This window comes from Lithobates pipiens, unplaced genomic scaffold (genome assembly GCF_037356315.1).
Source record: "Lithobates pipiens isolate NorthernLeopardFrog02 unplaced genomic scaffold, aLitPip1_a1.2 Scaffold_22, whole genome shotgun sequence".
Taxonomy (NCBI): domain Eukaryota; kingdom Metazoa; phylum Chordata; class Amphibia; order Anura; family Ranidae; genus Lithobates; species Lithobates pipiens.
In genome coordinates this window covers 193,174,929-193,198,701 of record NW_027507784.1, presented here as the reverse complement: position 1 = coordinate 193,198,701, position 23,773 = coordinate 193,174,929, and the positions used below count along the sequence as shown (strand labels likewise).

At 42.2% G+C, this 23,773-nt stretch overlaps 1 protein-coding gene across 7 annotated transcripts in view; it reads left to right on the top strand.

Annotated features, from left to right (window-relative positions):
- LOC143924449 (ubiquitin carboxyl-terminal hydrolase 22-A) overlaps positions 1–23,773 on the top strand; it is a 221,187-nt gene that overhangs the window by 39,372 nt on the left and 158,042 nt on the right. For 6 of the 7 annotated variants that reach the window (XM_077448773.1, XM_077448771.1, XM_077448770.1 and 3 more), the window contains one exon: positions 1,792–1,924. In XM_077448773.1, coding sequence (XP_077304899.1) covers positions 1,792–1,924 — 133 coding nt within the window. Of the gene's footprint in view, positions 1–1,789; positions 1,925–2,053; positions 2,157–23,773 lie in introns of those variants that run through there. The other variant, XM_077448772.1, reaches the window with a different exon arrangement.

The following is a 23,773-nucleotide window of genomic DNA, read 5'->3' as shown; positions in this document are numbered from 1 at the left end:
CTTGGCAATCTTGTAGCCTAGGCCATCTTTTTGTCAGATCCTCAGAGTTCTTTGCCATGAGATGCCAAGTTGCACTTCCAGTGACCATCATAAGAGTGATCACACCAAATTTAACACACCTGCTCACCATTTGCACATGAGACCTTGTAACACACTCACATGACATCGGGGAAGAAAAATGGCTAATTGGGCCTAATTTGGACATTTTCACTTAGGGGCGTACTCACTTTTGTTGCCAGCAATTTAGGCCTTAATGGCTGTCATATTTTTTATTTTTTTTTATTTTTTTTGTGTTAGGGGACAGCAAATTTACTTATAAAAGCTTTACACTTGCTAATTTACATTGTAGCAAAGTATCATTTTCTTCAGTGTTGTCACATGAAAAGATAATAAAATATTTACAAAAATGTGAGGGGGTGTACTCACTTTTGTGAGCGTGTGTGTCTGTCCAGAGTCTAAATAATCCTGTCCTTTTTGAAACCGAGAAAGGGACTGTTTTTCAGTCCTTTTTTTCTCCCCCTCTCCATCCTTACAGATGGGGGGGGGGAGGGGGTTAATAAGCACGTGTCTACCAATCCTCACAGATCGGCTGCAGCGACAGGAGGGGGAGGGTCAGAGAGCCAAGGGTAGCCTCACCCCCCCCCCCCCTTTTTTTTTTTTTTTTTTTTTTATTTATTTATTTATTTTTGTCTGTCTGTCTCTGCCTGTCTGTTAGGGGATGTGAAGGGCAATTTGGAGCATGGGTGACAGAGCGTCGTGAAGCAGCAGTGAGTGAACTGTATAGTTCAAAAAATATCTCTATTGCTCGCTCTGGCATTTTTTGTGTGCTTTTTTGTTTTAGCCAGTGGAAAGGGAGTCTCAGTTTTTTTTTTTTTGTAGTCTGTTGGGACCAAAATGCCTAACTCTGCCTCAAAAGATGCCTGTGTACTTTTTCAAGTGATGCTATGCTCAAGTGTAAGGGTATCGGTGCTCATAATCGAATTTCTAATGTCGTGTGACATACTTATGCTAAACTCCAAGTTTTACCCTCTTATGATGCCAGCTTTGGCAGTAAGGTTCTCGAGGTGGCTCTTTGCATTGCAGGCAGTGCCCAGTTTTTGTGTGTGTGGTGGGGGGGTGTTTCTGTTTTCAGGCCTCTTATTTTGTTTGCATTATCCACCCCTTGATTTGGATGTATCAAATGTCCTGAAATCCTGTGTCCCTAAGTAAATGGAACAGACATGGAGCATCTTTCTATCCATGAAGATGGCATTATGTTACTTGGACACCACCAAAAATACAGGAAATCCTTAGATGATGATTGTCTGTGCAGTCTCTGCACAAAAAAAAGTAGTTAGTGTCTCAAAGGTTTCATCTGGGATTAGGAGGTTAGCTTTTTATTGGATCTGTTTTCCTACGTCTTGTATACAATCAGACTAGTACCCAGACCCGCTCTGGACAAGTGGACACTGCCTGCAATGCCAGAAGGCACTGGGCCCTGCAGAAGAGAACCCTCTGCAATGATCTACTTTTGTGGACCAGTGTTCAGTGATCCTCGACTGATGAGTTGCCCCTGTGGCTGAGCTTTCTGTGATGGGTGAAGATGGCAGGCTGGGAGTGAGAGGTGTTACAGCAATTACTTTTATTACTTTTATTGCTGCCTGTGTCCTCGTTTTTAATTTCCTTTTTATTTGAAATGTTTTGACTGAAGTTGGGCTTTAAGAAATTTTATTTACCTTAAGTCGTAGTATTTTTAAAATGGGTTCTTTTGTGACCGTTTTTTTTTTTGTTTTTTTTTTCTTTTCCTTGCAGGCTAAGTCGTGCATTTGTCATATGTGTGGCGCTCACCTTAACAGACTTCACTCTTGCCTGTATTGTGTGTTCTTCGGTTGTTTTACAAAGAAACACATTCACGAACACGCAAAGCTTAAAAGACACAATCTTGGTAAGTTTATTTCATGAACAAAGTTGTTGCTGTTATTCTACAGCTAATTCTAAGCAGATGCAGCTATTTTTTATTTTCCTTTTGTAAAAAGAAAAATTATAAATATTTTTATTGAATTTCTTAACATAGATGCATGACATGTCAAGTAACGCAAAGAGAAAACACAAAACCTAAATGAGTCATACATCGGCACAAGTGGCCTGCATGGCCCAACGGATGAGGATCTGTGTCGGTAAGACCCCTTTCACACCAAGGGCGTTTTGCAGGCGCTATAGTGTTAAAAATAGCACCTGCAATCTGCCCTCAAACAGCTGTTCCATTGTCTCCAGTGTGAAAGCCCGAGGGTGGCAGGATGTCAGGAAAAGTCCTGCCAGCAGCTTCTTTGGAACGGTGAAGGAGCTGTGTGTTTACCGCTCCTCCAACGCTGCTCCCCATTGAAATCAATGGGGCAGCACGGCTATACCGATGACAAAATACAGCTATTGTGGGTGGGTTTAACCCTTTCTTGACCGCTAGTGTGGGTTTAAAAGGCCAGAAAATCGATGGTAAAACACCGCTAAAAATACCGGCGTTTTACTGCCAACACTATGGGTGGCTTGGTGTGAAAGGGCTCTAAGGGCCCACAACAATTTCACGTGTGGGTGTTTTTTTTTTTTTTTGTTTGTTTTTTTTTTTTCCCCCTCTCATATTGATTTCCTATGTAACTGACTACGGTATCCAGATATCTAATCCACCCTTCACAGATGGAACTCACAATTTGTACTAAGACCCTTTTCACACTGGCCGTGCCTCATTAGCTTTTAACCCCTGCTAGCGGCCAGGCAAAGGATTAAAGCGCCCGTGTTGCGGCACTGTCCATTCATTTCAACGGGCAGGGCATTTTTGAAAAGGTGTATACACCGCTTCCAAAGATGCTGCTTGCAGGACTTTTTTTTTTCTTTTTCGTCCTGCAAGCATGCCACCCCAGTATGAAAGCATTCAGGCGTTCTCGCTGGGTAGGCTTGAGGTTCACTTTTCAGGTGTTATTTTTAGCGCTAAAAAGCACCTTTCGGGATTTAAGAGGTTTACCTGATGCCAAACCCCTTCACATCGTAACCTAAAGTGCTACATGCATTAACATAGTGTTGATCACCAAGGGAGACATACACTTTGAATCTTACTCCTTTTTTAAAAGTAAACATCCTGTCTAGAAAGACACCACATGCCTGCTATTCTCTATTGGTGAATTTAATATAAATATATATATATATATATATATATATATATATATATATATGCACTGCTCCCTACCTAACTTATTTTTATTTATTTACAAGGAGTGGGGAAGCCCGCATTGTGCCTTTTTCAGTCCCGAGATGGATGCCGGTGCGTTACCCTTTTTGAGGAGAGTTTCCTGAAAAAATTGACATCTCCTCCGGTCGTTGAGGACCACCCCCCTCAGCATTGCGGACAGTGTTAGCCATGGCCCTGGAGTCAGACGCTAACTGAATGGGCTAAGTTATTGCACTACTAGTTGGAGAAGTCTGCGAGTTGGTGCAGGGCCTAAAATGTCTGATGTGGCCCTAGATACGGCCCCTTTGCTTTCTAGAGCCTCAGTATTAGCTATGGTGCTACGTTGCCTGATTTTTCCTAAATGCTGGTCTGCGGACCCGGCTTCTAAGAAAGCTCGGGCGGATTTGCCCTCTTCAGAAGTAGATCTTTCTTTCTTTTTTTTTTTTTTTTTTTTTTTAATTAGTCGACCCGGGTCCGCCAAACCGATTCCCTCTCCCCCAACCTTCATCTTCCGGCTCGACAGGAGGCCCTGTTTGGGGCAGTACAGGACCTGCTGCTGCGTGGGCTGTTAGTATCTGTACCGATGCCGAAAAGGTTTCAGGGATTTTACTCCAATCTGTTTGTAGTCCCAAAGAAGGAAGGGGTCCGTCTGGTCCTGGATCTTGGTCTTCACCAAGTTGCTAGCCCCAATTCTGGTGTTGCTGAGACAATGAGGAATTGCAATTGTGGGTTACCTGGATGACCTCCACCTGAGAACAGCTTCCTCAGAATTAAGGGAGGATGTGGTGATCACCATTGAGACTTTCCGGGAGTTTGGTTGGGTGTTGAAGCTCCCAGAAGTCGGTATTGGTGCTGACTAAATGCCTGGAGTACCTGGGCTTGATTCGGGACTCCTCAGAGGCATGAGTCTTTCTCCCCTTAGATAAGCTGCAGACTCTTCAATCTGCGGTGAAGTTGTTGGTGTCCCGCAGGAGGTCGTCGCTGCGTTTTTGCATGCGAGTTCTGGGCCTCATGGTAGCCACTTTCGAGGAGGAAACGTATGCTCAATTCCACACTTGAGTCTTGCAGAAAGAGATCCTGTCCAAATGGGACAAATTTCTGACATCCCTGCCTTGTCAAATTCGAGTGAGCCAGCTAGTCAGGGATTCCCTTCTGTGGTGGCTGAGGTCTCCTGCCCTTCAGTCCGGGTAGTCGTTCATTCCTCTCCATTGGACGGTGATCACAACTGACGCCAGCCTGACTGGCTGAGGGGGAGTTTGGGGCATACAGTCGGCCCAGAGTTGCTGCACACAGGAAGAATCCCGCCTGCCGATCAATGTGCTTGAGCTTTATTGTACTTTTTTTTTTTTTTTTTTTTTTCCCTACATTTAAACCTCATTTGCATTGTAGTTGCTTACCTGATTAATTTGTTCAGATCTTTTTGCAAGGTTTCCACATCCTGCGGAGAAGTTATTTCCCTGCTTGGCATCATCTGTAAATACAGAGATTGAACTGTTTACCCCATCCTCCAGGTCATTTATGAACAAAATAAATAGGATTGGTCCCAGCACAGAACCCTGGGAGGGACCCCACTACCCACCTCCTGACCTTTCCACGTTTATGACCACCCTCTGAACTCATCTTTGTAGCCAGTTTTCAATCCATGTACTCGCCCTATGGTCCATGCCATCGGACCTTACTTTGTACAGTAAACGTTAATGGGGAACTGTGTCAAATGCTTTTTCAAAATCCAGGTACACTGTCTATGGGCTTTCCTTTTATCTAGATGGCAACTCGCCTTCTCATAGAAGGTTAATGGATTGGTTTGGCAAGAACAATTCTTCATGAATCCATGCTGATTACTGCTAATGATGGCGTTCTTGTTACTTGTATATAGTCCCTTATCACCCCCTCCCAAGAGCATGCACTCATACATTACAAGCAAACAGATCACAGGTGGTGGTTGCCTTTTTAATAGCCATTCAAAGCCTTGTCAACTTGTGTGCATATTGGGCCAAAATCACCAGTGTATGTAAACGTTTGATCAGGGTAATTTGGGTAGTTCCTGTTATGATGTAAAAAGAGTAAACACTGTTGATAAATGGCTTCAGCTAAACGAACCATGAGTGAAAAAAGTTTTTTGGATTCTCTTATAAATGGCCAAGAAATCATAAATTCTGCCAGGGTATATAAAGTTAGCAAAACGACTGTAAATATAGTTTACATACTGTCACCAGAGCAAGTGCAGTGTCACCTATGGGGACTTTTTGCCCCTGTGGCGGTTATCGTGTATAATGGCTGGCTACTCTGTCATGGTATGTCATTGCCACCACAGCAGTGCAATGTTACCAGATCAGTGCTGCCAGTCAGTATCCGCAATCACCGCAGTCCACTCTATGTTCCTAATCACTGTAACCGCTCGGTGTCTGTAATCACCACTGCACCAGTCCTTTTTCCTAATCGGTCACACCAACTGGTGTCTGTGACTATTGCCACACCAGTCATATTGCCCCTGATGACCATTCTACCAGTTAGTATATCGGTGATCACTGCCAGCTGCATGTACTATCCCTGGCTTGTGTTCCTTCTGGCTGGACCTATGCTTTGCTGACCATCTCTCCTTTTGAGCTGATCTGACCATCTGCACATCATGCTGACTACATTGCGCAAGACACCTGGCCAGTGAACATGGCATTCCTGGGGGTAGTCATGTACTGGTAGGCTAGGCTTGCTTGGCTTATAGGAACTGGGACTACTATTGGTGACGCTACACTAAACTATATTATGACCGCCCATATAGAGGTGACCCCCCCCCCCCCCCCCAAATTAGTTTGTGAGATACATAGGATTCAAAGTCTGGTACGTAATCAGTTCAGAAAGTGAAAGCCTCACCCGTGGTATTGCCATACTTGGGAGGAATAACTGAATGTGTGTGGGGTATTCCCCCCTCATCAAATATACCTTTGGGTTGTTTTTCCAAAATGTGGTCATTTTTGTCCTGGTGCTTCAGGGCCTACAAAAATGTGACGGATGGTCGGGAAATTAGATGTGTGATTTTTATGCCCTTGGAACATCTGAAGGTGCTTCTTGGATTTTGTGCCCCAGTATGCATCTAAAGCTGAAACTCCCATAGAAGGCCTAGCAGAATGTGTTTTGAGGTGTCATTTCAAGTTTGCCTATGCTGTCTGAGAATTGACTTGCGGTATTTAAATGGCAGTCAAGAAAATTTAAATTTTTCATTTTACAAAAAGTGGCAACAATGACCACCTCAAAAAACCTCACCATGCCTCCTAAATATCTTGTCCTGGCTACTTTCCAAAAGGATTAGGGCCGAAACAACGAATCGATTATGAAATGAATCGATTACCATTTTCATAATGGATTAATCGGCCAGCAACATAATGTGGTTAAAAAAAAACTAAAATTAGCCCTTTATAGTACAAAAAGAGCAAATCGCTACTGTAAATATCACTTTCACTGTCCCATAGTAAAAAATGAACCCTTTACAGTAGCAATTATTTGCTCTTTTTGTACTAATTTTAGTTTTAACCTCATTATGTTAAAAAAAAATTCTCAGCCCTGGGTCACACCTCAAAACCTGTGTTTGTTTCTGCAAAAAAAAAAAAAAAAAAAAAACACTACAGTTCATTTACATGGTTTCCTATGGGACACATTCACGTCCATGATTTTTTCAGCTGCTGCGTATTTGGAAAAGACAAGGACTTTTTTTTTTTTTTTTTTTTTTTTATGCAAAACTTTGCTATTTTAGTTTTTTGGTTGAATATGCTTTAATGGAGAAGCTGCAGAAAACCATGTAATAATGCTTTTTTGCGGCAAATTGTGTTTTTTAATCGGCCCCAAAACAAATTTGCCAAATAAAATGTAAAAATGCAAATCGTAGCAAAATTACTTATTAATCGAAACGATAATCGGCCAACTAATCGATTATGAAAATAATCGTTAGTTGCAGCCCTAAAAAGGATGTCGATTAGAGATCGTTTGTACTGCCCAAGTACATTTCTGGGCCTCAAGATGAAAAATTATAGGCAAGCAGTACATGAGGATGAATTGATTTTTAAAATCTGTATTACAGTACTATGCAAAAGTTTTAGGCAGGTGTGAAGAAATGATGTAAAGTAAGAATGCTTTTATAAATAAATATATTTTAGTTTTTTGTTTTTAATTTAGAAAATTCTAAATGAGCGAACAGAAGAAAAATCTAAGTAAAATCAATGTTTGGTGTGGCTATGCTTCAAATTGGCTTTAGTTCTTCTATGTACACTTGCACACAGTTTTTGAAGGCACCCTGCAGGTAGGCATTCCAAACTTCTTGTACAGCTGTGGCCAAAGGTTGAGAGACTGTTAAATATTTCAATTTTTCAGAGTTCTACCTCAGGTTTTTTATTATGGCAATTTGCGCATATGCTTTGGAATCTTATGAAGAGTGAGTCAGATGAATTTAAATTAATTGCAAATCCCTCTTTGTCATTAAAAATGAACTTCCATAAACCTTTCGATTGAATTTGTGAAGAAGGCTTCAGGGTTCCCAATGAAGTCCAGCAAGTGCCAGGACAGTCTCCTACAGTTGATTCAGCTGCTGGATTGGGGCAGAGCTTGCTCAGGAATGGCAGCAGGCAGTTGTGAGTGCACCTTGCATGCACAGTGAGGTGAGGAATTTTGGAAGATGGTTTGGTGTCAAGAAGGGCAGCAAAAAAGCCACTTCTCTCCAGAAAAGCATCAGGAACAGATTGATTTTTCTGCAGAATTTACAGGGATTGGACTGCTGAAGACTAGAGTAAAGTCATTTTCTCAGATGAATCCCCTTCTGCTTCTTTGGAGCATCCGGAAAAAAACCTTGTCTGCAAAAGTAAAGTTGAACAATGCTGTTGGCATGACATAAGACTGATGGTAAAGTAGCCTGAGACCATTCATGTGTGGGGTTGCTTCCTAGCCAAGGGATTGGGCTTGCTCACAAGTTTGCCTAAAACACAGCCATGAATAAAGCATAGTACAAAAGCATCCTCCGAGAGCAACTTTTCCCAACCATCCAAGAGCAGTTTGACAAACAATGCCTTTCCCAGCATGATGGAGCACCTTGCCATAGGGCAAAAGTGATAATTAAGTGGCTTGGGGAACAAAACATAGACTTTTTGGGTCCATGGCTAAGAAACTCCTCAGAGCTTACTTCCATTGAACTTGTGGCCAATCCTCAAGAAGCTGAACAACCCCTCCCCCCCCACAAATTGTGATAAGCATTCATTATGCAAGAATGGGCTGCTATCAGTCAGGATGTGGCCCAGAAGTTGATTCACAGCATGCCAGGGCGAAATGGCTTGGGTGGGGGGGGGGGGGCGGAGAGAGAAGGGTTAACTCTGCAAATATTCACGCTTTGCTTTAAAGTGGTTGTAAACCCTTACAACACACTTTGACCTACAGGTAAGCCTAGATTAAGGCTTACCTGTAGGTCCAAGAAATATCTCCTAGACCTACATGGTTTAGGAGATATTTGCCGAAAGACAGGCACCGCTGTCTACGGCGCAGGCACACTGAGTGCGCCACGGTCAATGGCGATATGCCGCGAGTGGCGACTCCCATGCGCCGGCGTGACGTCATCCCGGCTTCGCTGAATGACAGCGGCAGAGCAGGAGACCCACCAAGAAGATGGATGCGCGGACTACATTATGCTTTACCTTTTCAGGGAATGAAAGAGGAAGTAAACTCATCAGGGTTTTACTTCCTCTTTAACTTCATGTAATTATCAATAAAAGCCTTTGACACTTATGAAATGCTTGTAATTATACTTCAGTGTAACGTCTGACAAAATGATATAAACAGTGAAGCAGCAGACTTTGTGAAAATTTAGTATTTCTGTCATTCTCAAACCTTTTGCCCACAGCTATAGAACTAACCACTGATCTTATGTGGATGTAGGTTGCCTCAAATCCTTCTGTCTCGCCATGTAATCCTAGGCGCACTCTGTGTTGAGATCCGTTATTTCAGAACTTTACACTAAAGATGGTTCTGCAGCAGGACAACCTCAAACATACAGCCAATGTCCTTAAGAACTAATATGGGGCCAATCCCATGCCTCCCTGATGGTAGGGCATGATGGCTAAGTATCTGAATGGGAAAAACATATATGTGCTTGGAAAATTTTAAAATAAAACTAGCAGCGGTGCACTATAACTCATACCAGACACAAATGTATAAATTAAAGTGCTATGCCAGATAAGTGCAATTTGTGGGAATAATGCAATGCATGTGATATGTGCAAACATCCAAATAGATATAATAAAGTACAGTCAATAGATGAGCAATAAAATACTGACTGAAATTCTAAAACGCATAGTGTATATGAAAAGTCTACACACCCCTGTTACAATGTTAGGTTTCTGTGATGTAAAAAAAGACACCACAATAACTTTTAGTACTTTTTCCACCCTTTTTTTATTTTATTTTTTTCTCTTAATGTGACTTGTAAACTGTACAACTCGGTTTGAAAAACAAACCAAAATCATTTGAGGGGAGGGGGAAAGAAGTAAATAAATGATTGCTGGGCTGTGTGCAGAATTAGGCAATCACATTTTAACTTGTGTTTAAATAAGTCAGTACACATCTGTCATTTAAAGTGCCTCTGATTAACCCCAAATACTGTTTAGCTGCTCTAGTAGGTCTTTCCTGACATTTTCTTAGTTGCATCCTACAGCAAAAGCCACGGTCCACAGAGAGCTTCCAAAGCATCAGTCAGGAGAAAGGTACAAGAGCATTTCCAAGGCATTAAATATACCATGGAACACAGTCATCAAGTGGAGAAAATATTGCACAACTGTGACATTAAAGAGAACTGGAGCTCCCTGCAAAATGGATGAAAAGTCCAAAAGAAAACTGGTCAGGGAGGCTGCCAAGAGGCCTAGAGCATCATTAAAGGAGCTGCAGGAATATCTGGCAAGTACTGGCTGTGTGGTACATGTGACAACAATCTCCTGTATTCTTCATATGCTTGGACTATGGGCTACAGTGGCAAGAAGCAAGCCTTTTCGTACAAAGAAAAACATCCAAGCCTGGCTAAATTTTGCAAAAACACATTTGAAGTCTCCCAAAAGCACATAGAAAAATGTGTTCAGGTCTGATGAAACCAAGTTTGAACGTTTTGGCCATAATTCCAAAAGATCTGTTTGCACAAACACTCCACATCGCCAGCATCATGCTTTGGGGCTGCTTTTTCCTCAGCTGAAATAGAGGGTCCTTAGTCAAGGTAGTGGGAATTATGTTGAACCGTCCCAAATACCAGTCAATATTGGCCCAAAACCTTTGCGCTTCTGCTGGAAAGCTGAACATGAAGAGGAACTTCTTTCAGCATAACGACCCAAAGCATGTATCCAAATAAAAAAAAAAATGACTTCAACAGAAGATTAAAGTTTTGGAATGGCCCAGACCTGAATCTAATTTTGAAAATCCTCTGGATTGATCTGAAGAGTGCGCTGCACAGGAGATGCCCTCACCATCTGACAGATTTGGAGTTCTTTTGAAAAGAGTGGACAAATATTTAAGTCAAGATGTGCCATGCTGATAGACTCGTACCAAAAATTACTTTGCTGTAATAAAATCAAAAGGTGCTTCAACAAAGTATTTTAAGGGTCTGTACACTAATGCAACCATGTTTATTTTACTTCCCTCCACCTAAAAGATCTGTTCAACTGAGTTTCAGTTTTTATAGGTCACATTAAAGGTGGAAAAAAATCTGAAATGATTTTTGTTTTTTAATATCACTGAAACCTGACATTTTAACAGGGGTGTGTAGACTTTATTTTTTTTTATATACACTGTATAAATTTTTTCACATGTGATTATAATATTGTAATTTATGTGCAAAAAAGTTCATAGAGCCAAATGTCGTCAAGGAAAGTTCCATGGAGGAAAAGTGTATTAATTCCAGTAGCCTTGGATAGTATACACAAGAAGGTTCACAGCTGATCAGGGCTTGTGAAACTTCCGTGCCAGAATGTATATGAAACAAAACTCTCCCTAGTGTTATTGTATCTTGGAAGTAGTCAGTCTCAGCCTCCTACACAGTCAATTTGTGGCTCTGTCTCTTCTTCGGAAGGATCACCATCTGAAAGTGGCCGTGACAGCACTGTGCTTAACGTAGCTTGTGCAGAAAGGAAAGCTGTGAGAGGGACCCATCAAGCCAAGCCACTATAGGTTGCCTGCAAAAAGACAGGAGGAAGGCAGATGCAAGATCACTCACCTTGCACAAGAAGGAGCAGCATTATTGGGTCTTTATTATAGTAACCTCCTGCACAAGGGCTATTTTTTTTTTTTTTTGTGGTGGTCTACCTGGCTGATCTGGAAAAATTCCACAAAGCGCTCCCAAGATTCAAGTAAGATCAAAAACAAGGCGCGTGAAGGGGTGGGACTTTACATGAAGTACATGATTGCAATTGAGTTATAATTGGTGAACAAATGGAAAAATGTATTGGTTCATAAATGTAAACATATACATAGACATATAATTTTACAAACAATGAGAAGATTAGTTTAATATAAAACCAATAAGAACTTTGTCTTTAGGCTCCCAGCTCAATGTCTTGGCTCTTGTTGTAAGTCCCTGGTCTTGTAACAAGCCAAAGGCCGGTTCTGGATATCAGTGATCACTTGCTCTACATCCTGACCTCCCTCATTGAATTTTAGTTTGGATTACAAAATCACAATTTGGGGTGTGTTTTTTTTTTTTTTTTTTTTTTTTTTTGTGTCAGTGTGTTTTGGCTAAGATTGGAAAAAACTATATGTACTCTTGGTTTCCTTTACTATGGGTACAAACAACATATAACATGTGGTACCGCTGTGAGGAGCAGGAGACTTTATAGTGGGGAAAATAATTTGATCCCCTGCAGGTTTTGTAAGTTTGCTCACTCTACTTTCAAAGAAACAAAGGGTCTATAATGATCATAGGTGTATTTTAAATGATAGAGACCGAATATCAACCAAAAATCCAGATAAACATGATACAAATGTTATAAACTGAGTTGTGGTTCCATGAGTAAAATGAGTATTCGATCCCCCTACCAACCACCAGTGATTCTGGCTCCCACAGACAGGCTACAGAATGTGCACCCATACTACACAGATTAGTACTACCCATTTAAGAAGGTGCTCCTAACGACAACTCCCTTGGGTGTATAAAAAAAACACCTGTCCACAGAATTGTTCGTCCTTTCAATCCACCATCATGGGGAGAGTTGAAGAATATCGGACAAGATTATAGACTTGCAAAAGGTTGAAACGGGCTACACGACCACCAGCAAGATGCTTGTTGAAAAGGCGGCAACTGTTGGAGTGGTTATTTGCAAATGAAAGAAATGCAAAATATCCTTCAATCACCCTTTGTGTGGAGCTCCATGCAAGATTTTGCCTCATAGGGTAAGGATGAGCATGAGAAAAGTGAGGGATCAGCCCAAAAGCTACACAGGAGGAGCATTTGAATGATCTCAAGGCAGTTGGGACCACAGTCACCAAGCAAACTATTGGTAGCACAATATGCAGGCATGGATTGAAATCCTGCAGCGCCCGCAAGGTCCTCCTCAAGACGCATGTGCAGGCCCGTCCTGAAGTTTGCCAATGAATATCTAAATGGTTCAGAGAAGGATTAGGAGAAAGTGTTGTGGTCAGATGAGTCCAAAATTGAGCTCTTTCGCATGAACTAGACAGGCAGTGTTTGGAGGAAACAATGCTGAGTTGGACCCTAATAACATCCTTACAGTCATGCACAGAGGTGGAAACCACTATGTTTTGGGACTGTTTCTTTGCTAAAGGTACAGGCCGATTTTTCTGCATTGAGGGGCCAATGGATGAGGCCATGTATTGTAAAATCCTGGATAAGAACCTTTTTCTCAGCCACAACACCTGAAGATTGGCCTTCCAGCATTACACTGACCCAAAACATCCCACCAAGGCAACAAAAGGAGTGACTCAAGAAGAAGCACATTAAAGTCTTGGAGTGGCCTAGCCAGCCTCCAGTCCTTAATCCTATAGAAAATGTATGCAGGAGCTGAAACTTTGAGTTGACAAGTGATAGCCTAAGCATTTAGAGAAGATCTGTAAAGGAGAGGACCAAAATCTCTCTGGAGATGTGTGCAAACCTGGTAACCAACAAGAAACGTCTGTGCTTGCCAATAAGGGTTTCTCCACAAAATGTTAAATTGTTGACCCTTCATTTCTTTGCAATTGGGCAAATTCACAAAATCTGTAGGGGATCAAAACATTTTCTCCAATGTATCTTCAGTTCTTTGGTGTTAGGTTATGGTAATAGCAAGAAATATTTATAACTGGCTAAATATTGGAGTGTTTTTTTTATTTTTTTATTTTTGCTTTTTAAAAAAAAAAAAAAAAAATCGGGAGACCTCCAATACCATGTACCACCACATAAAAGCCTAATTTTGTCCTGGAAATCTAGGTATAATCGCCTGCTTACACCAAGTAGTTGTGATACGTACAGTGCCTTGAAAAAGTGTTCATACCCTTGAAATGTTCAATTCCTTACCCTTGAATTTTTCCATAAAAATGTAAATGTATTTTATTGGAATTTTATGTGATAGACCAACACAAAGTGGCACATAATTGTCAAGTGGAATGAAAATGATAAATGTTTTTTTTTTTTTTATAAATATCTGAAAAGTGCATTTCTCCCTCCTTTAATCTGATACCTCTATCTAAAATCTAGTTGGACCAATTGCCTTCAGAAGTCACCTAATTTTAGTAAACAGTCCACCTGTGTGTAATTTTATCTCGGTATATACCCAGCTGTTCTGTGAAGTCCTCAGAAGTTTGTTCGAGAACCTTAGTCAACAAACTAGCATGAGGGCCAAGAAACACGCCAGAAAGGTCAGGGATAAAATTGTAGAGATGTTTTGAGGCAGGGTTGGGGTATAAATAAAGTGCAATTTGCCAGAAACCACACACGGCAAACATGTGGAAGAAGTTGCTCTGTTCAGATGAGACCAAAATTTTAACTTTTTTTTTTTTTTTTTTTTTTTTTGGCCTAAAAGCAAAATGCTATGTGTGGTGGAAAACTGATGCTGCACATTACCCTGAACATACCATCCCCACCATGAAACTTGATGGTGGCAGCATCATATTGTGGGGATGCTTTTCTTCAGCAGGGACAGGTAAGCTGGTCAGAGTTGCTGGGAAGATGGATGGAGCCAAATACAGGGCAATCTTAGAAGAAAACCTGTTAGAGCTGGCAAAAGACTTGAGACTGGGAGGTTCACCTTTCAGTAGGACCACGACCCTAAACATACAGCCAGAGCTACAATGGAATGGTTTAGATCAAAGCATATTCATGTGTTAGAATGGCCTAGTCAATGTCCAGACACAGATCCAATTGAGAATCTGCCAACACTTAAATTGCTGTTCAGATGCTCTCGATCCAATCGGAGCTTGAGCTATTTTTGCAAAGAATAGGAAAAAATTTCTCACTTCTAGATGTGCAAAGCTGGTAGAGACTTGCAGCTGTAATTGCAGTGAAAGGTGGTTCTACAAAGTATTGCCTCAGGGGTTCTGAATTCAAATGCACGCCACACTTTTCACTTTTTTTTTTTTTTTTTTTTTTTTTTATGTAAACCCTATATCATTTTCCTTCCACTTCATTTATGTGCCACTTTTTGTGTTGGTCTATCACATAAAATCCCAATAAGATGCATTAAGATTTTTGGTTGTAGCATGGCAAAATTTGGAAAATTTCTAGGGGTGTGAATACTTTTTCAAAGCACTGTACATATCACAACTTGGTGTATGCAGGTGATTTATACCTAGATTTAATTTTTTCAGGACAAATTGGGCTTTTATGTGGTGGTACAAGGTATTGGATGTCTCCTGATCTTTAAAAAAATAAAATGCAAAATAATTGCCACTATACAGTTTTATTACACATGCCAAAGTTTCAAAACGATGCTTGGCCTTTTAATTAATTAATTTATTTTTATTACCCTTTTTGTTGTAAGGGGGTTAAAGTAGAACCGGCAGATGACAATATGAAGCATTCGGGCCAACTCTATTTCAGGCAGCAGACAGTCGCCATACTGCTGAAAAACATAGTGTCACATACTGCATCAACTTTAGTTAGTAATGGAAATCGTTTGTTTGGGCCAGCTTGGCCCAAACAAACTGCTTAAAGTATATGTTCACCTTTTGGAACTTGTTCCCACACAGCACACCCCCTGTGACCATTCACCTGCAGACTGAGCACTCCTTTTGTTCAGAGCTAAGTGTGTATATACTACTACTTTAGTAAATCTCCTTTTGTGTACTCTTTCCCCATAAAGGACTTTTTACTTGTTGCCTGTAAATTCCATGTCTTGAAGTATGGTACAAGACACACCCATGATATTTATAGACCCTGTGTTTTTATAGGCTGGTACATTCAGGTGATTGAACAATGGCAAATCTTTTTGAGGGAGTGCTCCCTGGGCATTACTTTTTGCAAGCAGTGCAGAGTAACATAAGAGGGGTGGAATGTGACCTGTGTCCTATGAGTTCCATACCTTTGGAGTACAGGATGCGGGTTTTTGAGAAGCATGGACCCTGGGACAGGGCCCCAAGCAATAAAGAATTTAAAAAGTTATATTGGCCCTATATCTTAATAAACTGGAACATGCATTTATATATATCCTGAACATTAAATTTGATATTAAACCCGTTAAGTGCAAAAATCATAGATTCCTATGATTCTTAAGTTAAAACTGTCAAAATATCATTCAACCTCCCCCTCTGTGCTCTAAAGATTAGGCAGGTCATGAAATCTGCAGACATTTCCTGACCGTCATTATCAGAAGAAGATTCTGAAGCTTGGAAGTGATAGGGTTGTGCAGCGGATGTACTAGGGAATGCCACATCCATAGTGGGTACTGTTGTCTCCAAGATGGATTCCTGTACTGATTCCCTTTATAAGATCAGTAGCCATCCTTGCGTCCGCCTCCTTCTCTTTAGTCGCTTTGAAGCAAGAACGGCAGGCGAGATTGTCTGGCAGGGCTGGTGCGCCGCATATCCAGCAGGCGTTAACTGCGGGTGTGATGTGAGGAAGGAGACCTCCTGTGGTCCGACTATGCCGGGAGCAACTGGTGCGAATGGCTGTGTTGAGAGCGACCATGTCTCTGACGAGATGAGGATCTTGAGCGACTTCTTTGCGATCTTCTGCTAGAAGTGCGACTTGATCCTCTTCCATGTCTGGAACTCCTCTTGCTCTGGTAGGGCTGCCAAGAAAATGCAGCATTTTAGCAGTCGGCACTCCTTTTTTCCTCCCCTTCTTCAATACTTGCCTACAGCGGTAGAGCCTCTTACCTTTTTCTTGCTTACGGTGGTCTGCGTGGGCAGTGGACTCCATAGAAAAGGGTAGACAGTATAGACTAAAGGAACAATAAAAAAATAATTTTCTCGCAAACCAAAAACAATATAATAAAATTTTAAATTTTTTTATTGCCTGCCCCTTTAAGACTTAGAACACTCATAGACTGCAGATGCCATAAATGAGAGAGAAACAATGTAATGTGACAGAGAAAAAAAAATCTTACCTTATCCAGCAGAAAATTGAGGATACAGGGCAGAAACCAGGCAAACAGCAGTATACAGAAGCAACTGGATTTAAAAAAAAAAAAAAGGGCGCCATAGCGGCGGAATGACGCTCCGTGCATGCGCAGAGCGTCCCAAGGATACCGGCGCCATCTTGGCAACGGGAAAAACCCTCTCCAGCGAAGAAAAACGATCCAGCTGCAAAACTGTCATGCGTAGAACGGCAGGGACACTAGCGGCGGCCCTGACAGCTGTACTGGAGGACAGCAAGCCCCAGCAAACCTACGTAAGAAGAAAAAAAGGTAGAACTAGAAAAAAAATGTTTTATTATAGCAAGGGAGTCCACTGCAAAAATTCAATCTTGTAAAACGGAACTAGATGCCCCCTGAGACCACCAGAACGGGGGTTCCCTCCATAGAGCTCCTTTAGAGACTGTACAGGAGAGGCTTGAACCTGCTGGGGTGATGGCGGTAAGAGGCTTCTTCATCAGTAGATTTCCTGAAACCTTGTTCATCCAACCTGTCAGGTGAGGATAAAAAAGAGAATGCAGCGGGAGGTCTCCCCTTCAAATTTATAGTTAACCAATCCTGTCAGGTTGTGGGGGCGGAGTCACAACCCAGTGTGGGCTGCCATGAAGGCATCAGGAAAAGTCATTGAGCAAGTAAAGTGGCACATTAATACACAAGGTCAGAGAGTGCAGACATACTGCAGGAGATTAACGGAGACTGCGGACATGCTGCACGAGAATACCTGTGAATTGGGACCCCGATGATAGCTTTGCAGAGTGCACTACACAGAGGACACAGGAGGCTGTATTCGTGCGAGCTAGCTAGCAGAGAGGGGGCGGGGCTGGGAGCTCCACTCGGAACAGAGCGGCTGTAGTTAGAGCAGTGATCGGAGTGGGCGCTTCAGTGGAGCTTCTGGCCCCACCCTCGGACCTCTGTATTCCCCAGCCAGTACAGAGGGGGCGGGGCCATGAGCTCCACTGACACGCCAACTCCGATCACTGCTCTAACTACAGCCATTCTTTTCTGAGCATACAGGCTTCATGGACTGGAGTCAGCGTGTCAGTGGAGCTCCCGGCCCCCGCCCCCCTCACTGCTGGCTAGATCGGGAATACAGCCTCCGGTGTCCTCTGCGCTCTGCAAAGCCACCTGTTTTGCCTGTCCTGTCTCTACGGGCCTGCGGGCACGCCCCCTGCTACGGAAACTCCTGAAGGGGAAAAAAATCTAAACGAGTTTCTTCTAATCTGAATCGATTTTGAACCCACAACTCGATTTAAAATTGAATTTTTTTTCCCCCAGTCCTACAAAGAATAAAATCTATGGACTCAATGTCTTTCAGTGAATACCTTGGGGTGTCTACTTTGCAAAAAATGGGTAATTTAGGGGATGTTTGAACTGTCCTGGCTTTTTTTGACCAACATTAGAAGCTTCTGCCGCACATTGCCCAAATCCAGTCATTTTTGCTAGAAAATTACTTTGACCCCCCAAAACATTATAAAAACCTTTTTCTTTTTTTATTTATTTATTTTTTAAAGCAGAGCTCCTAGAGCAGTGATGGTGAACCTTGGCACCCCAGATGTTTTGGAACTACATTTCCCATGATACTCAACTACACTGCAGAGTGCATGAGCATCATGGGAAATGTAGTTCCAAAACATCTGGGGTGCCAAGGTTCGCCATCACTGTCCTAGAGCATAAAATGGTGGGTGTTGCAATTTTTGCAGTAGTTTTTCAAATTTTTTTTCTTTCTATTTCTTATTTGGAAAGGATCCTTTTGCGTTTTTTTTTTTTTTTCTTGAATTCATAAAGATACAATATATTGCCCAATTGTTTGATAAAGGTATAAAAGAGTGTGTTACGCCAAGTAAATGGATATGAAACATGTTACTCTTTAAAATTGTGCAAGCCCCTGCAAAGCCAACAAACTACGTCCATTTTGAATAACCATAACGGGGTGGATTTGATTTAAATCGCTAGTAAAATAGCTTGATTTAAATCATATTTTCAAAGGGAAACTGTCATCTGTCCTGTAGTTGCGCCTCCTCTGACCCGCTGTTGACTCACCGACAGTGAGGAGCTTCTATACTCGTCTGCGTGAATGGAAGTCAGGACCCAAACATCCGTTTTGTCCTTCCACTTCACTGCAAGAAGTTGTTTGGACAAGCAGGCTTTCTCTCACTTTCTAAGCCTGGTGTTTACAAGCTGTTGGAGGAAGCCCCCACGATTAGGTTGAATGGTACCACAGTAGCCAATTCTACGATCAATTAAGTGTCTAAAGTGGTTCGCTTGCATAGTAGTTTTCCATTTACAAGTGGTAACCCATAAGGAAAAAGGGGGACACCAAGTCCCATGCTAACTAGCCACTGCTGCCCTCTCACAGAGCTTATACATTTTGACCGCAGATTAGGCACGCTTCCTGGGGAGTTACTGTTTGAATGCAAGGCGGGCAGAAAAATTAAGGATAGACTCGTCTACACAGTTTTGTTGGGGTGCATACACATCTGCAAATTTCTGGAAAAGTTGATTTACCAGGGGCTGATTTTTGTGGAGCCGATCATATTCGGGGTCACCCTCAAGGACAAGTGTTTTGTCGAAATGCAAAAATTGTATTTTATTTTCTCATATCTATGCCTGGCCATTGCTGTAGAGAACACAGGCATGTGATGAATCAGGTCTTTGAACCAATATGACTGCAATTTCATATTTTTTATTTTTTGTAATGCCCATGTTGAGGGTTAGGCCCAAAACATTTTTAAACACAAACTGTGATGGGTTTCCATTCGAATGGTCTGGCAAGGTAAGCATTTGGGTTGGCAGCTATACTGGTATATACTGATCAGCATATAAAATGGTTTGGTCCACAATCAATTAATACAGAACTGCTCAAAAAAAATCTAGGGGAGTTGTTAACCTCCCTGGCGGTACGATTATTTCGGATTTTAGGTGCTAAAAGCGGTACCATTATTTTGCATGAAAATTTGGCGTTTTATATTGTAGTCCTGCAATTCTTAGGAATAACTCTCTTAAATCTGTCCAAACCAGAGTCTAGCAGACATCCCGGGTATGATAAAGTTTGAAAAATTAAATCATAAATTATAATATAATAAATAATTATAAATAATTGTACCAAATAATAATATAACAATAATAAAAATTATTCAATAATGTAATCAAATCAAAAACACAGAAATTTGCTCAGTTGCAGAATTGTCACTGTCATTACTTTTCAGTATTTGATGACGGATCTCCCCACAAATCGCTATCGCTCAATTCTGCGAGTGATTCTAATTTATTATCGCTGTTTTCTAGCTGGTCTAAAATAATTTTTGATGTACAGTGACAGTTTTGGTTGCTATGGGCAATCTCCAGTTTCCAGGCATAAAGAACAGTTTTTATTATATAAAACTGCATGCAGGACACTGGGCAGACCACTAGGGACAACGGGGATGTGAAATATTTACATACAGCAATGTAATCTGTAAGATTACATTATACTGTATGTTTACTGTTTGTTTCACTTTTTGAATTTGGCACCGATCTCCGTGCCCGTGCGTCGCAACGCTCGCAGGGCACGGAGATCGGTGATGTAATGCATCGAGCGAGACACGGCCCGCTCGTACAGCGGGGAGACAACGCTGGATCCGAGGGAGAAGGTAAGTAAACCTCCTCCTGGATCCAGCGACGCTGTCCCGAGTCTGACTCGGGGATACCGCTCTTGGTATAAAAAATCCACCCCGAGTCAGACTCGGGAATACCGTCAGGGGGGTTAAATTAGTTTTGTGCCTGAATTCCAGGTTTGGCTGTGAATGGGAGGATAACGTGTGCTGCTAAATCTCTGGGCTGCCAAATAGGATTTGCAAGCACATCTGGAAGGACACTGGGCCTGTGTTTGAATTCTTGGCTGCGGGATGCTACTAGTGTTAGCCACCTCCCCAGCTTGGACTGCACTTTTCACGTCATCAAGGGATGCTGCATTGCTAGGGCGTAAAAGGCCAGAATGTACCAGGTTGCTAGTGCTTGCCAGCTCACTGAAATGTAGTGCACTAGTAGTGGAACTCTGCTACATATGAGAATAATCATGTTCTAGCACCTGGGCACAGGGTTGGGTAAGCCTGACCTTTTCCATCATCTGAGCTACCTGTTGGGGTGCTGCTGCTCTCTTGCAGGCTTGTATTCTGATGCAGTTTCTTTCAGTGAGGACTCCCCTTCCCTCTCATCTGACATCCTCAGAATCCCGTAGGCCCCTTCACTAATGTACCTTTATTTGGACATTTTGGCCACTAAATTCATAGGTACCTAGTGGGACTCACAGGAAAAAAAATTCTGGCTGTTAAGGACTGCTTGAACAGCTACAAATAAAATTTACCTGCTGAGGCTAGCAGAGATCAGGTCTGATCTTGCCAACACTGCAGTTTGTGTACTGTGTATAAGTAGTGGCAATCATCTACTGACACTGCACTTGGTGGAGGGGCTAAATGCAAGTGCTGGCCACTTTGGGGACACCTATACAATTAGACATAAGTATAGATCTGATCAAAGATGCTGATCCATTCAGATACTATACTAGGTTATAGTGTTACACTGATAGTGTCATTGGCAATCAAGGGGTTAAATGTGGATGGGATAAGGTGGCAGGCATTCGGATGTTATCTGAAGTCGTCTGTGACACTGATAACGATTGGTGATAAAAATCTGTACATTGTACTAATGACACTGGGGGCGTTTAGGGTGTTAAATATGCGCTTGTATATGTGTTTACCGCGTGTGCTGTTTTAGACCAATCTCTTCTCTTGAACTAAAAAGGGCTCCAGAAGAGATCACATCAGGCTGCTTTCACACTTGTGTGGCTTTTCCTGTGACTTTGGAGTTGCGTGACAAGTCGTACCCCATGATTCCCAATGATAACCCACCATATCTGTACAACTTCAAGTCGCACTGACTGCAAAGTAGCCCCTGTACTACTTTGATGACTTTGATGCGAGTTGAGGTCCATAGACCTCAAGTTTACACAGGAATTCCCTGAAATCATGGCAAAATCATGTCTTTCAAGTCGGAGTGAAAGAGGCCTTAGTTCTTGTGTTTTGTAAACACACAGGCTGATCTCCAATTTGGTAAAATCAGCAGGTCCAGGCCGCAAAAAAAAAAAAAAAAATCATTGACCTTGATGACTGGTGCAGTACTGAACCACAGCACTGCTGGGCTGCCGCATGTTCCTCCTACCCTGAAGCGCAGATCATGTACTAGGTATGTAATCCAGCGCAGTGCGCCGGCCCTGCAGCAGTAAATGTACTTGGGGCGATCTACAACTGATTAAAATTAGATCAGGTGGATGAAAGGTTGGAGAATGTATTTTTGAAAGCTGATTACTACAGAAAGCCTGAAGCCTTTGAAGAGACTTCTGGACATTTTGCAGGTAGCTGAAAGGGAGTGGAGTGCTTAAGAAGAAAATTGGCTAGTTATCCTGTATAAAGTTAGACTATGCCAAGGCTTTTGTGCACAGCAGAAGTGGGCATATCAACCTTGAAGCCATAACATCAGCTCTATATAGGATCTATGCTTTGATTGGTGGGCATATCTCCTTAGGGGTCTTCATGGTTTGGGGATGACCAGATAAACCTGTTAACACCCTGCAGCTAATTACATGCTTTGCACCAGGTGCCAAGGTGGGTGGCAAAACAGAATCTAGTGCCCAAATCAACATTTTAAGCCATTTGCACAATGTAGGGTCCAGGTACACCTCCCAAGGTTTTAGTGAGGTTGCACTAATCTGGATGCACTGCTTTAATTGTATTAGAAAACAGTGAATTGTTATGAGAAAAAAAACACAGTAAAATAACCTAGTTATTTACAACTTTGTCTTTAAAGGACTAACAACCCCTCCACCACTCGATTTTTATTTATTTTCCCCTTTTTTATGAAGTACCCTTTGTCGACTTGCAGCCCAGTGCGTCACGTCCTCCCCTTCCCTGTTGCCTTCTGGGACCTTTGTGTGTCCCAGAAGATGGCGGGGCCATTCACAAAGCACTGCGAGACTCGCGCAGTAGGAAACTGGCAGTGGAGCGTTCAGGCTTCACTGCCTGTTTCCTTTTAATTGGCATGGTGGCACCTCCACCCAATCCAATGGACAGATTAGCATTGGGGGGCTGATGTTGCGGGCTCCCTGGACAGGCAAGTATCCTTATTAAGTCAGCAGCTACGTTGGAACTTTATTGCGACTGGAACTCCGTTTTAAGCTAAGCGTGATCCATTACCCTAGAACACTAACAAAAAGGCTCAGCGTAGGGAAGGGTTATAGGGGGATGCCCAAGGGTCATGTCTCCAAAAGCTTTGTCCAGTCATCTGAATGTACCAGACAATTTATGAAGATCAAGCTTGTGTTCTGTACTGTAGGCTTAATTCCGACACAGTACTGTCCTCTCTGAAAAACATTACCAGCTCTGATAAAAGTACAACCTAATCAGCTGAAAAGGCTGTACCACATACTGATTATTTAAGAAAAAATGATGTCCCTTACTGGCTTTTTATATTCCTCCCACTTGCTACAACCAGTTGCCCCCCCATTTTCAAACTATTCTAAATAAAGCATTTTTGAAAATTGCTATTGTATGATTGTGCCAAGGTGGCATTTGTTTATGGAAAAGTTTGACTGTCCTCGCAGCCCCCACCCCTGCCCGATTCCTCGTTATGCGCTAGAAGCACAGTTCTGTGATTCTGACCCACTGATATCTATTTGACCTTTAAATTATGCATCCATAAAGCAGAGGTCCACCCAAAAGGGGGAGGTTCTGCTTTAAGGCCTCCTCCCACGCTCCTGTTTGTAAAATTTAGCTTTTGGAAAGGAGTGGGGTGGCGAGTACCCAATTTTGATAGGCACCCGCTCCCACTTCCACTCCAACCACCTAGGTCACCTTCTGACCCCCCCTCCAGAAATCTTTTGGGACACATGGCAGATCCCAAAAGACTGCTGGACCATTCACCATCCATGGCACCATTTGAAGCCACAAGCTGTCACAGCCAGGTGCCCATA